Source organism: Schistocerca cancellata, chromosome 9 (genome assembly GCF_023864275.1).
Source record: "Schistocerca cancellata isolate TAMUIC-IGC-003103 chromosome 9, iqSchCanc2.1, whole genome shotgun sequence".
Taxonomy (NCBI): Eukaryota; Metazoa; Arthropoda; class Insecta; order Orthoptera; family Acrididae; genus Schistocerca; species Schistocerca cancellata.
Genome location: NC_064634.1, coordinates 376,305,773 through 376,323,583, shown reverse-complemented (window position 1 = coordinate 376,323,583; position 17,811 = coordinate 376,305,773). Strand labels below are relative to the sequence as shown.

The following is a 17,811-nucleotide window of genomic DNA, read 5'->3' as shown; positions in this document are numbered from 1 at the left end:
GGGACCCCTGATACGTCTAGATATGACTCTGAGAGTGACATGTACCTAAGCATCCTGTCTGATCACGTGCATCCATTCGTGTCTATTGTGCATTCCGACGGATTTGGGCAATTCCACCAGGACAATGCGACACAACACATTTCTAGTATTTCTACAGAATGGCTCGAGGAGCACTCATCTGACTTTAAACACTTCCGCTGGCCACCAAACTCCCCAGATATGAATATTATTGAACATATTTGACATTTCTTGCAATTTGCTCTTCAGACGAGATGTCTATCCCCTCGTACTCTCATGGATGCATGGACAGCCCTGCAAGATTCATGGTGTTAATTCCATCCAGCATCATTTCACACATTAATCGAGTCCATGCCACGTCGAGTTGCGGCAGTTCCGCTTGCTCGCCAGGGCCTGTACGATATTAGGCAGATGTATCAGATTCTTTGGCTCTTCAGTGTAATTTAACTGACAGTGTTCTGAGTGCTGCAGTCCGGGCTATATGCAGCGCAAAACTCCGAAACGTAGGAGGTATGTTCATTAATCGGTGCCCTTACGGAGTATGGTGAAATAAATAATAACAATATCAGAAATCGAGTGTGCCTTGATGAAAACACCTTGTTATTCGTTTATTTCTTTATTTTCCCAAACTAGTTCCGGCGACAAATATCACCATCATAATTTTAATCAATTATTCAAAATGACAGTCACAATCGCGTTATTTATTTTGCTCCCAACCGGTTTCAACCCGCGATGGGGTCACCTTCAGGCCAATTTACACTGTAAAGTTATAACGTCAGTAAGTAATCATGTACATAATCTACAATCAATTAGTCAAAGTTATATAAATAAACTGATTTTTATGCCCATTTGGTCGCTCGCTGGAGTCGCCACCCTGCCTGTGCACTGTTGGTAACTAACTAAGCATGGTTGGCTCTCTGCATGAGGTTAAATAATGGCGAACAAGACGTGGGCAGACGGTAACGCCCTCCACTGTGTTACATGCTTAAGAAAGAAATCGTAAATTTTAAAGTTTGTTCCAGATGTAATATGAAACATAATAAATAATAGATATAATTAATTAAACCTCGAGGAATTTACAATTATTTAAAATTCTAATAACTGTTGTCCCGTACATTTTTCACATCATTTGTGGATAGAGCAGAGCCCTCTATCTTTTGTGGTAGGGACGCCGTTGCCATGGGCGATAGTATATATGAAGCGCCCTCTAGCCTGTGTGGTTGGGACGCTGTCGTCATGGTAGCCGCTTCGTATAAATCGTCTGCTGTAATACCATCTCTGCGCGGCGTTGTTATGGTAACGGCGTACCATAACCATTCTTCCGCCATGTTGTTGTCAATCCATGTGGTCATCTGCTGCGGCGTTATCTTTGCACAGCATGCGTTGTCGTGGTGTGTTCTGGCTACTACCCATAAAAGTTGTTCCTAGGAATTAGTAAAAAGCTTATAGATAGCAGCCAGAACACGGACCAAATAGAAGAGTTCCAAGATAAAAGTACTGAAAAAAATAATACTTCCATTTTCTGCCCCAGGTGGAAACATGACAGTGAAATCTGTCAGAATGTAAAATTTTTCCTGTTTTGACGCCAGTATGCCATTTGAAGTGACTGTTGGTGTAAACGGTTAAGAAGGTTGAAGTTTTCTGTTGTAAACGTACGGCTGTTGAGAAAAAAGGCTGTGAAGTGGTGGTAAAGTTGTTTTATCAGAACGGCAGCAATAGTAACGTTGCATTGAATGAATATCTCTGAAAGAAGCAGCTGCAAAGACGCTCCATGTCAATAAGTGGCCTAAAGAAGATCGTCAAGGAATCTGAAGAAACAGCCGAATTAGATGGTGCAGCAGGGAGAGAGAGGCAGCTCATTCGTATGGTAGCTGTTGACGAAGTTGCTGTATCTATAGCGGGCTGTGCAACACGCACATTAAATTGTAGAACCAATATTCGATCTTCGTCACAAGAATTCTCTCTCCCCTAGTAAACATTTCAAAATGTTTTGCGGACTGTTTTACACATGTATGCCTACAAGATTCAAAGTGTGCACCAAATGAAGCCTCAAGGCTATACTGTCATGTCTTTGCCCTTCCTTTTTTTTCTCGGCACGCATGGAAATGGATGGCATGTGGCCAAAGAATATTCTTGGATGCATTTTCAACTCTACGCGGTGACGTGAATTTCCGGGACTGCGGCATATGGTATTGTGTTGTGCAGGAAAATTCACTGCTGTTAGCTTGTGCGACTGTATGACGCCGGCCGCACTGGTCGAGCGGTTCTAGGTGCTTCAGTCTGGAACCGCGCGACTTCTACGGTCGCAGGTTCGAATCCTGCCGCGGGCATGGATGTATTTGATTTCCTTAGATTAGTTAGGTTTAAGTAATTCTAAGTCTAGGGGACTGACGACCTCAGATGTTAAGTCCCATAGTGCTGAAAGCCATTTTTTTGACTTTAAGACGTGGTTTCACGAGATCCTTCATTCTTAGTCCGTTTTTCTTCGAGGAAGTGATTCGTCGTGGTCTTTCTAGATGTACAGTGACATATCCACGTGGTAATGACCTCCTTGTGCAACATCACAAGATCACAAGTGTGTCCACACCACTATTTTCGTGCAAGATAAGACGACATCACTCGTCACGTACCAGGTGAAAAATTGACTTCGAGAAATCTTTGGTAATGAGCGCATCATCTTAGGGAATTTCAATGTGTGTGGCCTTCTATATCACCCAATCTAAAATCATATGACTTCTGACTGTGGGAATATCTTAAAAATCTGAACTATCAGGGATGTATCCGGACTCTTCCGGATTTGTAGATTAGCCTACGACGACTTATCGCTCTGATTACAATGGATATGCTGCGTACGGATGCAACAAGTTGCTGAGACATTGAATACGTGTAACTTGTGGCCATGTCATCATAGACGGTCAGAGCCACCCTTATCGCGTGCCTGATTGTTCCTCCCCTTTCCCAGCACCCACACCGCATTCTGACTGCTTAAAGCGCCATATTTTCACATAGTGGCAGAGAGTGGAACTACTATTTTCTTCAGATACTCCTCGAGCGCAAAGGTTAATGAACATACCCATGAAGTTTCAGTATTCTGTGATGTATGCAGCACTCGGTACATCGTAACTTTAACTGCCTGGTAGAAGTGACTATAGGTGTGCATAAGGAAATTATTTGAGACTCTTACTACTGATTTTGTATCTTAATTACTTGGCAGGGAACACTAATAGTAACCTCAGTCTTATCTCAAGTGAAGCTACAATCTATAATTTATATTAGTAAGCGAATATCTCAGGGCAGATGACCCAAACTCATTTGCAGTTTGCCTGTCTAAGAGCTGCAGGGGCTACAAAAATGGATTTTCAATAGAAGATATAAAGAGTGATCCAGTTTAAAAATTTTAACTTCTAACATAAGCTACTCTTTAAGAGGTACAGGGGATAGGCAAAAATCATGTGAACTGTGGCAGTAATGGGATGGTTTTGATTGACGGACAACAAAGCGGGTAAAGCACGTGTCGCGCTGGACTGTGCATTTTCTGTACGGTCTAGGCATCAGTGCAGGTTGTTTACGTGTAGTGCACACTTCGTATTTTCATACAGAGACCGAGGTCAACGTGCAATGAAAGACCTAACAGAGCTCCAAAGAGGGCAGATTGTGGGGGCCCGATTAGCTGGAAGTGTAAGTAACCAAGACATCCAACTTATTGAATGTTTCAAGAGCAACTGTTCCAACATTCATGACAGCCTACACATGGGAAGACGTCATCATGTAACGTAAAGTGCGCGAAAATCAAAACTAAATGACAGAGATCGCCGTACGCTAACACAAATTGTGTCAAAACAATACAAAACAGTGGCAGCTAAAGTGACTGCAGAGCTCAATAGCCATTTCGAGACCCCGTATCTATGGACGCTGTCCACCGAGAACTCCACAAAGCGAATGTTCATGGACGAGCTGCTATACCGAAACCATTAGGACGTCAACCAACACAAAGAAACATAAAACATGGCGTCAGGAGCATAAATCCAGGACGGCTGATCAGTAAAAACACGTCATATAGTCCGACGAGTCAATGGTTTCATTATTTCCAACAACGGGCTGGGTTTACGTCCGGAGAACTCCAAAAGAAGCCTGCAATAGTGACTGCTTGATTCCAACGGCTAAGCGTGGAGGTGGAGGTGTGATGGTGTGGGCATCCATATCGCTATTCTGCTGGTCCCATCATTACTCTCGAAGGCCGTATTACTGCCAACGATTATGTACATATATTACTTGATCAGGTGCACCTCATCATTCAAATGTGGTTCCCCAACACTGATGCCCTATTTCAGGACGATAATGCACCGATTAATACACCAAGGACAGTACAATCATGGTATGAAGAGCATGCAACTGAACTACAGCGCTTTCCCTTTCCAGCACCGTCCTCGGACTTAAAAATTACCGAACCCTTGTGTGCGGTGTAGGAGCGCAGACACCGGAGCAGATTTCTGCCTCCCTCGTCACAACAGGAGTTAGAAGAGATTCTGATCGAAGTGTGGCATAACACACTGGAGACTATACAATCATTACATGCCAGTATTCCAAGAAGAATCGCAGCTGTTTTATGTGCGAATTGGGGTCCAATCCGCTGTATCATCTTATGTGAAAGGTTCAACTCAGTAGCACAACTACGAGGGGGTGTCAATGAAAAACTTAGAAATCTTTTTCTTTATTAAACAATAATGGTACAACAAGGTATTATTTTTCGACGTAGTGTCCCTGTCACTCAACACACTTCATCCAGGGCGTAAGAACTTTCCGGGTTCCTCTGAAAAAATAATAATTTCTTTTGGTCGTGTGCGCTGCCATTCGTGCACCACCTGCCACACCTTCTTATCGGAACAAAATTTCCTTCCTTCCGTCGCTTGTTAGAGTGGCCCAAATACGTGGTAATCACTCGGAACGATGTGTTGTGAATATGGCGGATGTGGCAGAGTATCAAAGTGCATACGACCGATGGTTGCAAGTTGTCATGGGCGGTATGAGCCCGAGAATTGTCATGTTGCAAAATGACACCTTCAGATAGAAATCCATGTCGCTGTGATCTTACTGCAGGTCGGAACTGATTCTTTTAATATACCGGAATATGATACACTGGCGATGGTGTTTCCCCCAGTCGTGTAGAATTCCAACAAAACGCCTTGTTTATCCCAAAAGAGAGTTATCAAAACTTCTCCTACAGATCGCAGCGTACGGAAGTTGTTGGGTTTCAGTAATGAGGTAGGACGCCATTCCCTACTTGCTCTTTTCTTTTTTTTTTTTTTACGCAGGTTGCGTGTCTTGTAACGATTCTCGCGGAGAAGCCATTATCTTCTGCTTCAAGGGGCCACAAAGTTCATTAGAAACGTGAAGGCGAGTCCTAGAGCAAAGTTCTCCTTTCTGTTCTGCTTATCCCTGCAGACAACAGACACTACGTGAAAGGACAATAACACTGTTTCATTCGCCAAACTATTTCGCCAGGAGGGAGCTTATGCAGGAACCACAGAGTGAAGAACACGTTAAGATAGCCGGAGAGCCACCTCAAAAGCTGAGATTTGCGGAGATGAAGGCTGCTGGCTGCTGGCCAACAGCCATGCAACTTCACAAGAGGTTCTATGGTGAATGACGCAGCACATAGACATAAACTGCCACCGGTGCAAGGACGCATCAGTGAAAGCTCAGGTTGTGAGAGTAAGCGGTTTCTTGCGCCCTACAAGTCCACTTAATGTGTCTGTGACGGGTGGACTAGGCCGTGAGTTTTATTTGTATTCTCGATTAGTGAACAATCATAATAAAATATTAATTTTTCTTTGCTTTATCATTAAAAAGAAATTTTTACCATAATTTTGGCGCCCAAAATATGGCACTATTATTTTGTTGTTGTTGCTGTTGTGGTCTTCAGTCCTGAGGCTGGTTTGATGCAGCTCTCCATGCTACTCTATCCAGTGCAAGTTTCTTCATCTCCCAGTACCTACATCCTTCTGAATCTGCTTAGTGTATTCATCTCTTGGTCTCCCTCTACGATTTTTTCCCTCCGCGCTGCCCTCCAATACTAAATTGGAGCTCCCTTGATGCCTCAGAACATGTCCTACTAACCGAGCCCGTCTTCTAGTCAAGTTGTGCCACAAACTCCTCTTCTCCCCAATCCTATTCAACACTTCCTCATTAGTTATGTGATCTACACATCTAATCTTCAGCATTCTTCTGTAGAACCACATTTCGAAAGCATCTATTCTCTTCTTGTCCAAACTATTTATCGTCCATGTTTCGCTTTCATACATGGCTACACTCCATACAAATACTTTCAGAAACGACTACCTGACACTTAAATCTATACTCGACGTTAACAAATTTCTCTTCTTCACAAACGTTTTCCTTGCCATTGCCAGTCTACATTTTATATCCTCTCTACTTCGACCATCATCAGTTCTTTTGCTCCCCAAATAGCAAAACTCCTTTACTACTTTAAGTGTCTCATTTCCTAATCTAGTTCCCTCAGCATCACCCGTCTTAATTAGACTATATTCCATTATCCTCGTTCTGCTTTTGTTGATGTTCATCTTATATCCTCCTTTCAAGACACTATCCATTCCGTTCAACTGCTCATCCAAGTCCTTTGTTGTCTCTGACAGAATTACAATGTCATCGAAGAACTTCAAAGTTTTTATTTCTTCTCCTTGGATTTTAATACCTACTCCGAACTTTTCTTTTGTTTCCTTTATTGCTTGCTCAATATACAGATTGAATAACATCGGGGATAGGCTACAAACCTGTCTCACTCCCTTCCCAACCACTGCTTCCCTTTGATGTCCCTCGACTCTTATAACTGCCATCTGGTTTCTGTACAAATTGTAAATAGCTTTTCGCTCCCTGTATTTTACCCCTGCCACCTTCAGAACTTGAAAGAGAGTATTCCAGTCAAAATTGTCAAAAGCTTTCTCTAAGTCTACAAGTGCTAGAAACGTAGTTTTGCCTTTCCTTAATCTAGCTTCTAAGATAAGACGAAGGGTCAGTATTGTCTCACGTGTTCCAACATTTCTACGGAATCCAAACTGATCTCCCCCGAGGTTGGCTTCTACTAGTTTTTCCATTTGTCTGTAAAGAATTCGCGTTAGTATTTTGCAGCCGTGACGTATTAAACTGATAGTTCGGTAATTTTCACATCTGTCAACGCCTGCTTTCTTTGGGATTGGAATTATTATATTCTTCTTGAAGTCTGAGGGTATTTCGCCTGTCTCATACATCGTGCTCACCAGATGATAGAGTTTTGTCATGACTGGCTCTCCCGAGGCCATCAGTAGTTCAAATAGAATGTTGTCTACTCCCGGGGCCTTGTTTCGACCCAGGTCTTTCAGTGCTCTGTCAAACTCTTCAAGCAGTATCATATCTCCCATTTCATCTTCATCTACATCCTCTTCCATTTCCATAATATTGTCCTTAAGTACATCGCCCTTGTATAGACCCTCTATATATTCTCCTTCCACCTTTCTGCTTTCCCTTCTTTGCTTAGAACTGGGTTTCCATCTGAGCTTTTGATATTCATACAAGTGGTTCTCCTTTCTTCAAAGGTCTCTTTAATTTTCCTGTAGGCCCCTAGTGAGATAAGCCTCTACATCCTTAAATTTGTCCTTTAGCCATGCCTGCTTAGCCATTTTGCACTTCCTGTCGATATCATTTTTAGACGTTTGTTTTGCTTTTTGCCTGCTTCATTACTGCATTTTTATATTTTCTCCTTTAATTAATTAAATTCAGTATTTCTTCTGTTACCCAAGGATTTCTACTAGCCCTAGTCTTTTTACCTACCTGACCCTCTGCTGCCTTCACTACTTCATCCCTCAAAACTACCCATTCTTCTTCTACTGTATTTCTTTCCCCCATTCTTGTCAATTGTCCCCTTATGCTCTCTCTGAAACTCTGTACAACCTGTGGTTTAGTCAGTTTATCCAGGTCCCATCTCCTTAAATTCCCACCTTTTTGTAGTTTCTTCAGTTTTAATCTACAGTTCATAACCAATAGATTGTGGTCAGAGTCCACATCTGCCCCTGGAAGTGTCTTACAATTTAAAACCTGGTTCCTAAATCTCTGTCTTACCATTATATAATCTATCTGAAACCTGTCAGTATCTCCAGGCTTCTTCCATGTATGCAACCTTCTTTTATGATTCTTGAACCAAGTGTTAGCTATGATTAAGTTGTTCTCTGTGCAAAATTCTACCAGGCAGCTTCCTATTTCATTTCTTACCCCCAATCCATGTTCACCTATTACGTTTCCTTCTCTCCCTTTTCCTACTGACGAATTCCAGTCACCCATGACAATTACATTTTCGTCTCCCTTCCTATCTGAATAATTTCTTTTATTTCATCCTACATTTCTTGAATTTCTTCGTCATCTGCAGAGCTAGTTGGCATATAAACTTGTACTGCTGTGGTAGGCGTGGGCTTCGTATCTATCTTGGCCACAATAATGCGTTCACTATGCTGTTTGTAGTAGCTTACCCGCATTTCTATTTTCCTATTCATTATTAAACGTCCTCCTGCATTACCCCTATTTGACTTTGTGTTTATAACCCTGTAGTCACCTGACCAGAAGTCTTGTTCCTCCTACCACCGAACTTCACTAATTCCCACTATATCTAACTTTAACCTATCCATTTCCCTTTTTAAATTTTCTAACCTACCTGCCCGATTAAGGGATCACAGATTCCACGTTCCGATCCGTAGAACGCTAGTTTTCTTTCTCCTGATAACGACATCCTCTTGAGTAGTTCCCGCCCGGAGATCCGAATGGGGGACTATTTTACCTGCAGAATATTTTATGCAAGACGACGCCATCATCATCATTTAACCATACAGTAAAGCGGCATGCACTCGGGAAAAATTACGGCTGTAGTTTCCCCTTGCTTTCAGCCGTTCGCAGTACGAGCACAGCAAGGTTGTTTTGGTTAGTGTTACAAGGCCAGATCAGTCAATCATCCAGACTGTCGCCCCTGCAACTACTGAAAAGGCTGCTGCCCCTCTTAAGGAACCACACGTTTGTCTCGCCTCTCAACAGACACCCCCCCCCCGTTGTGGTTGCATCTGTATCGCTGAGGCACACCAGTCTCCCCAGCAATGGCAAGGTCCATGGTTCTTAGGAGGTGGGGGGGGGGGGGGGAGGGACTATTATTACTGCCTTGAATTCGTTACAGTACTGAAGAGGAGCAACGGACAATACTTAACATGAAAAATGCATGGCAGCACAGTTGTACACAGGTTCATCTGATCTAGATGACTGCGTCAAGGAAATGGTGAAACTCAACTGGACACTGGTTCACTATGTAGCTAAATATCCCATCAACCCCTACTTACGAAGTTTATAGTTCCTATACAACTTGAAAAGACCAAAGATATTATTCAGTCTTAATATATCACTCCCATAGGGGCTATGAAGACAAGATACAGTAATTAGGACATCCAGAGAAGCATTTAAACAGGCACTATCCCTTTGTTCCATATGCAATTCAAATGGGAAGAATAATATATAGTACAATCGGAAGTACCGATTGCCTTTTGGTCTTCAATGATACCTAGAAAACAGATGTAGATGTAGATATAGAATATCTATTATAAAAGAGAACTGATTACGACGTTGAGCGAGAACAGATTTCAGTAAACGCGGAATTACAGAGACGATAAACAACCCTGGTAACAATATGATATTTTCCTCAATGTGACAATACTGTGACATATGGCTATGCAATATCAGTCCAGCTTTTGATCACTATTTTGCAGTTACATTTGTGGGCGCTAGAAATGTTTCTTGGATTGAAAGCTTCGCACCCTCCTGGAGGGTCAGATTGGTCTTGTCTGGGGCTCTTTTCTAGGCGGAGAGCAGTCTGTGAATGTCCTTAGGTCAAGCACACCTCCCTGGCCTGCTGAGCAACCTTCTCTGAAGATCTGTGGCTCGCTCTGCTGCCTGTGAGTGAACACAGCTGGCATATATCCACGTGTCGGACAGTCAACGCTGCGCCCGCTTTGTAGACCGCTTGGGGTAATCTGAACCTGGTATTTTTGCTTTCCTGCGTTAACTTAGAAGACTAAGACACAGCGGTGCCGCTTGGCTATCAGGGGCGCGTCGATTACAATTTTTCCACACATTTGGCTTATCCAATGAGATTGGGTCGTGTCATCTTGGTATATAAATAGTGGTCCAAATATTTTATTTCAGTTCTACGACAAACAGAGTATTAATTAATCAATAGTGAGTTTCCTTTTAGGTTGTGATGGAGTCAGAGGACGTTGTTGTTCGAAAATGTTTCAAATGGCTCTGAGCACTATGGGACTCAACTTCTGAGGTCATCAGTCCACTAGAACTTAGAACTACTTAAACCTAACTAACCTAAGGACATCACACACATCCATTCCCGAGGCAGGATTCGAACCTGCGACCGTAGCGGTCTCGCGGTTCCAGACTGTAGTGCCTAGAACCGCACGGCCACTCCAGCCGGCGACGTTGAAGTCTCTTGACACTTTATTATGTTTGTCAGATAGGGATTCAAAAATCAAAACTGCGTAAAATCCGCTCGAGTTTATTTCACTAAAATAAATTTTCTTAAACGCTGCCTTCACATGTTACACGGATATAAACAAATAGCTAGCGCCTGAGACCTTCCGTGGCCATCACCATTATCATTTTAAATTGAAATAATATGTTTGAAATAACGGGTGCATACGCTGAATGGAATCACACACCTCACAGCTGCCCTGTGCCGCCTTGTGGCCTTAAGGATCTGCAGCAGAGTGCACAAAAAATATCTTAGCCCTTTTCAGTGCAGCTCGCAATGGTAGCGTGAAGGGGGGGGGGGGGGGGGAGGGTACGTTGCGAACCGCCGCTGTGCGGTACGAGAGGTACAATTCAACAACTGAAGCTTACTCCTGAACCTATATCTTGTAGAACTAATTTACAGCTAGCGACTAGCGGGTCTGGAAACGACCCTACTAACACTTTGTGCGAGGGCAACCAGTAATGCGAAAAATACATACACTCAAGTTCACTAGTTGGAGACTAAAATATCGAAAAAAAAATTTGTGTATGCACAATAGAAGGTCACTCTTGACGGACCAATTGCATAGTCCAGCAGGCGTCACCAAACTAAGGCGGCCACCCCATCGGGGCAAAGGGATGGAGTCACCCAGCATCCAGGACGAGAATGCACAGTGTTGTTATGAACTCGATGAAACATTTCAAAAAATCTAACGGATAAGTGGCCAAGGACAACGTCAAAAATGATACGGTACGTGGAAGACAAAATCTCAAACAGTTTTTTATAATGGTTATAAATATTCAACGTGTTCGCTCAACGTGATCACTGATGCAGGAAGACGTTCGCTGTGACATCAACTAGTACAGCGTACTATGCGGGCATACAAGTTCTCCCGGTGCGGTGGTGTAAGGCGTTCGCATTGAACGGAATTATTTTGAAAAATATGCGTTTGTAGCCTAAAAAGTGAGGGGTAATACAGTGTATTGGAACCCTGATTGAAACTAACCTGCTTTCAAGAAAAAATGTTGCTTTCATTCTTGAACACCGCTCGTATAACGAGATGCTGCAGCTGTAGCTTGTGCAACAGTTTCAAAGTGGTAGCAGGAACTTCAGCATTCAATATGACAGTGGGCCTCAGCATTTCCACGGTTCTGTACGAGATTGCCTGGAGGAGAGGTCGCCACTTCGCTGGACTGGCCGTGCTACGACCACCGACTTGGCACTACATGAGTGCACACCACGGTCGCCAGACTTGATGCCTCGCGAGTTTTTCTTCTCTGCTTATATCAAGGATAGCTTTCATGTTTGCACCTCTGTCACAGAACGCCGAAGACTTGCGACACAGCACCACTGCAGATGTTCTTACGGTCACTTCTGATATTCTGGGTCGGATAAGGGCAAAACTGCAATGGCGAGTAATGTATGCTATGTGACGAAGTGGCGACCTCTCCTCCAGGCAATCTCGTACAGAACCGTGTAAATGCTGAGGCCCACTATCATATTGAATGCTGAAGTTCAGTTTGTTGGATCTTCGAGATTTCGTCCGCTAGTTTATTGAGTTCAGTCCACATTTCCGGATCGCGTATTATGGCATATAGTTCGTTCTGTGTGTTCAGGCGATTTATGTGTACTGTGTGTCTTATGTTCGTGCGTTGTCCGCAGAAGAAGACAGTATGTTCAGGGGAACCTTCTTCCCCGCATGTGCATCTATTAGTCTGCTGCAGACTCACGCGGTACAGGTGCGTGGGATAAGGGCCATGTCCTGTGATGAAATGTACCATACCGCGGCTGGGATCAATATGTTTTAGTTTTAGTCTTTCCCGGATGTCAGGGAAGAAGTTGTATACACGGCGGCCCTTATCGCTGTTGGCCCACTCGCTCTGCCAGGTATCCACTCGCCATGCTATGAGTTGGCGTGTTGTCTCAATCGGTACACCAGTGATCTGCCGAACAAACATCGAGATGTTCGATTATGACCTTTCGATCACCTCGAATTAGTGTGTCCATACGTTCCAATATTGTAGGAGTCGCAACTACGCGCGGCCGGTCTGCCTACGGTAGTTTGGGTAGGTTTGCGCAACCTTGTTACGCTGACGTCAATACCCTAGCCCAACAACTTACCACGGTTTTATTCATTTCCAGATCTCCGAAGACGTTCTACGAACGTCTTTGAATATCCGTAATACTCTGATTTTCCGCTTAAGGAACTCAATGACAGCTCTCTGCTCGGAACGCTCCTGTATTGCATACGCCATTTTGAAGGCGACGTATAGCGCCACCACCTATCGGAACTTCGTGAAATTGTAGGAGCTGAAGCGGGAATGTTCCACGGTGTCTCACAACAAATTCCTGCTGAAATTGTCCGAGAAAAAAAACCGGGTTGCATCACTTACCGAACGCCCCTCGAACGTGGTACCATTGTCAGCTATCTCTGCGAACAAGAATCGACAGACGAATATACTGACTTTATCAGGAACTGCAGTAGTTCGATAGGTCTTTGTGTATTGTCCCCCATATTCGTGTGTTCTGTGGGTTGACCTTACCTGAAATATGAAAAGTGGCTCCGTCACTGAAAATTAATTTGCTTACGGAGTCATCATTTTCAAAATTCTTCTGCATATCAGTGCGTAGATGCGGACTCCGCCATCTGTCGTCATGGCTTAAGGCATGCAGGAGCTGCAGTTTGTTTAGATTCAGTCTGAAACTCTTACGCAGCATTTTCCACTCTGTTGGCTGAAGCATGTGCAACTCTGTACTTCGCAGCATCACGTTTATCACATAGAGCAAGGTCCGTTCTGAAACGATAGGTCACCTCGAACGTTTTGCGTACCACAAGTAAACATACTCCTCGAATTCCTTGTACCACTAGACTATGCTGATGCAAACTGGTGGTGTCTTGTGAAAATTGCCACGGAATACGTTTGCAGCCGGCCGTTGCGGCCGCGTGGTTCTAAGCACTTCAGTCCGGAACCGCGCTGCTGCTACGTTCGCAGGTTCGAATCCTGCCTCGGGTATGGATGTGTGTGATGTCCTTAGGTTAGTTAGGTTTAAGTAGTTCTAAGTTCATGAGACTGATGATCAAAATGGTTCAAATGGCTCTGAGCACTATGCGACTTAACTTCTGAGGTCATCAGTCGCCTAGAACTTAGAAACCTAACTAACCTAAGGACATCACACACATCCATGCCCGAGGCAGGATTCGAAACTGCGATCGTAGCGGTCGCTCGGCTCCAGACTGTAGCGCCTAGAACCGCACGGCCACTCCGGCCGGCGGGACTAATGACCTCAGATGTTAAGTCCCATAGTGTTCACAGCCATTTGAACTATACGAATTTCAATACTTTTGCAATTTTGTACCGATTGACACGATCAAACTTTTTTTTTGCAAACACATTTGTTATCCGTCTTCAATGCATTATTTTTTTAGTGACTGGTTTCCATTCAACACGAATCTTCCAGCGATCAGTATGTCTACAACAGTAAAGTAACTAATTAGCAAATAATCTACGAAATGTAAAACGTTAACATACCACGCCAGCATCTAACATCAAATGCAGTGGAAGATACCTATAATCCATCAAACTATCAAAAAATATACGTGTTACGTCATATAATACAGTACTGGTTTGAAAGAATCCAGGTTCTTAATATAGCCTTAATGGCTGTATTAATGAAATGGATTCTACAAAAATGTTATTTTATTATGTGATGTAGAACATAAATTTTCTGACAGTTCGACAGATTACTCATGTGATCAATGTCAGCAGTTCGAGGTCTAGGGGCCTGCGTTGCTGCCTCTGGATCACGGGGTGCTGGGTTCGATTCCCGGCCAGGCTGGGGAGTTTTCCCTGCCAGGGTACAGGGTGATTGTGTTACCCTCATCATATCATCATCGACATCATCAGTTGTGAGAGTGACTAGACTGGGTTGTGGAAAGAAAATAGACTGTGTAAAAATTGCGACTTTGGATAGGCCCTGATGATTGCACAGTTGAGCGCCTCGTTCATTTGTGTTCTGCTGCATTCGATGTTTGATGTTGACTTACTGTGGTAAAATTTTATGTTTGGTAGAGTATTAACTAGTTAATAATTTTACTGTTGCTTACTCATATGAGGACGGATCATGGAGAAACATAATGGGCCATTTAGAAACTCAATGCAATGAAGATGGATAATACTTATCTTTGGAAACCAGTGTGTGTCGATTTGATGTTCAAGGATATTACACCCATTTTTCCAATGCATTCTGTTCCTTGTTTGCCACCATTCTTAGCAAATACGGTCGGTTGTGCCCTTTTCCAAGATTTCCCAAACTATCTTGATAACGCCACGCCCAAAAATCGTTGAGAATTTATCTTTCACTTACTGAATCAACTGTTATATTATATTTAGCCATTAACCTATATCGATTTTTTTAAACGTTTTATGGTTTCTATAGGGTGTTCGTAAATTCTCGCTACACACTTCTAGTACTTTTAGAGGGGAGTGAGTAAATAATATTTTGAATAGGAGCCCATGTCCAGAAACGTCATCCAACGATGTTACAGAGCATCAAAGTCATAGGCCCCGGCGCCTGTAAATGTATGCTTGCACTCAGAGTGATTCCGTGATGATGGGGCAAGCTTTCAAGGATGATGGATAAGGATAATTGTACCAATTTGAGGTAAGGGTCGCTGTAACAGAAACGAACGAGTCGAAAGTTACAAGCGAAAACCGTTCTGATACCTTGAGAGAGAGGACAGGTTACTCTCTCACCTGTTTTCCGCATATGGAAAACTATTGAAGATTTTATTACAACCTGACGTACATTGAGCGAGAGTTAATGGCCTGAGCAGACGTTGATAGAGCCTGGTAGGGCGCTAACAGCATTAGGTATTTTTATGGTTCTTATCTCGTACTAACAGTATGTTTGGAGTTGAAAACAATTGGCGGCGAGCCCATCCCTCAGAAAATCTTGTCAGACAGGCCTACAGCCGTACAGGGCAGACAGGGCAGCCCCTCCTTTAGACAGGTCTCCAGCAGAACAATGCTGAGCTACCTGCAGTTGCGCCAGTGGAAGGCTGAGCTGGGGGCGACAGACTTAACATGTCTACACAGTGGAGTTGTAAACTGGGAATTATGCGCAGAGCCACAAGTAATAAAAATTCACAAGTTTTCGTGTTTGCTGATACCGCAAATAGGATTGTGAGCCACTTCCATCATTTGCCTCGGTTGTATAAGAAACTGCAGCGTCTGAGAAATGTATAGAGATAGAATCTTTATTACACCTCATAGCTAGAATTAACAATCTCGAAGGCACAGGTGACTTAAATACAGAACTTTAAGATTGTATTTGTTTGCTTGTTGGTGTGGGAAGCGACACAGCTTCAGAGAAAATCATGTTCCCCTCAATGAAAACTTAAAAAGGCCAGCAATTGGCGGTTTCTCTTCTTTCAGAAATTCAGGTTTCTTAATCTTGTCCTGATTTGATATGAGTTTGTGCTGTCAGGTGGGAGGGGATATTTGGAGCCTCTAGAGTCCTGTGATTGGCTCAAGACAGGGTGGAGGTGGTGTCGTTCGTGCATTTTGCCGAAAAACGGAATTTTTTCTGGAATGGGGGCTGGACTTTGGTCTAGTAAGAGGACTTCTTTCTCGTTGATGCTCTAGCATGTGTGGCTGGTGCTTGGGATCTGTCCTGAGGCTGTCTTCATTTGTGAGTGATTTAGACTGCGGAGCCTGTGGTAAAGTTCTTACTGTACCGACAATGCGACTTCAAACGTCTCGGACTACTGGTTTGCCGAGGGCACACTTATTCGTTTTTGGTTTACTAGTCTTGAAATTTTGCATCCTTGTACACTGTGTCATATAACTGAGACAAACTGGTCCATGGTACGACCAGCGAATGTGTGTGTCAGACACTGTAATCTAGAGTGATTTCAGAGCTCTGGTATGGAGCAAATTGCGATCCATCTGCGTGATCGCTAGACCGTGAGGTTTTTGCGTTTCTTTCGTGACCACGATCGATTCACAGGTGCCGCCTTATGTCTCACCTCCAGCCGCACCCATCTCGCCAACTGCTAGTTACATCACCGCATGAAGCAAACAGGGTAACCTAATGCCGCTCCAGCATCACCAGGACGTACAGATCTCAATCGCTACTTACTCTCAGCTGCACCTGCGTAGTGAAACTACAATAGATTTGATGAATGAAAGCAGCTATCCACTGTGGCCCGCGGTTCTAGGCGCTTCAGTCCGGAACCTCACTGCTGCTGCGGTCGCAGGTTCGAATCCTGCCTGGGTCATGGATGTGTGTGATGTCCTTAGGTTAGTTAGGTTTCAGTAGTTGTAAGTGTAGGGGACTGATCACCTCAGATGTTAAGTCCCATAGTGCTTAGAGTCATTTGAATCATCAATGAAAGTCTGCTCAGCGTCAGATCAATTCAGATCGCGTTATTTAGGGCCACAGAACTTGACTCACTTCTGTCACTGAGGATCCTTGTCCATTGTACTCTTACATCAACTGATAGTTGTTTACGTTATTCAATCAATAATATGTTTAGCATAATTTACCTTTTCTTTAGGAAAATCTAAATATTGTTAGAACATCTGACTTTCGCGTACATTCTCAATCATTTATATAGTCCCCACAAACCTTTCAACCACTGACATCGGAATACATGCACCGCCACTGTTGTTGCTGACGTTGTACAGCAGGCAACTTTCAGGGGTGGTCGTAAACTAGACACGGGCTCTAAAACACCTGAAGAGCTAAACTTACTTGTTTAGAAGAGGAAATGCGTTTCACACTTGCGAGGAGGGGCAAGTGCTTATATCACCTTAGGTATGCAATTTAGAGCCCACGTTTAGTAGTCATTTTCCTTTTTTTGGTCGATACTACTACCTCTGCAGATTACATAATCTTCAGTCTCAGCAACAATAGTACCGTTACATGTATTTCACTATCAGAGGTATCATAATGATTTTAGCTTATAACTTTCCAAGTTCTCTTCTGGTACAATGTCCGTCACCTCAAACGGATACATTAATCCATCTTTAATGTTTACAACATAATAATGGAATCACGGTGTATATGCAAATATTTACAGGCGCCGCCGCTTATAACTTCGATGCACTGTGGTGTCATGGATGACGGTTGAGGACAAGGGTTCCTGTTGAAAACATTATATAATCATTCTCCTCTGTATGTTCTGGAAGTTTGTAACAGAATTTTCGAGCACCTGATGTAATTGCCCTGTATTTATGAAATGGCCC

At 43.4% G+C, this 17,811-nt stretch overlaps 1 protein-coding gene across 1 annotated transcript in view; it reads right to left on the bottom strand.

Annotated features, from left to right (window-relative positions):
• Positions 1-1,353: 1,353 nt before the first annotated feature.
• The window catches only part of LOC126101434 (uncharacterized), a 159,530-nt gene continuing 143,072 nt past the window's right edge, over positions 1,354-17,811 (bottom strand). The window contains exon 6 of the mRNA XM_049912092.1: positions 1,354-1,442. Within this exon, the coding sequence (XP_049768049.1) occupies positions 1,354-1,442 (89 nt within the window). The remainder of the gene's footprint in view (positions 1,443-17,811) is intronic.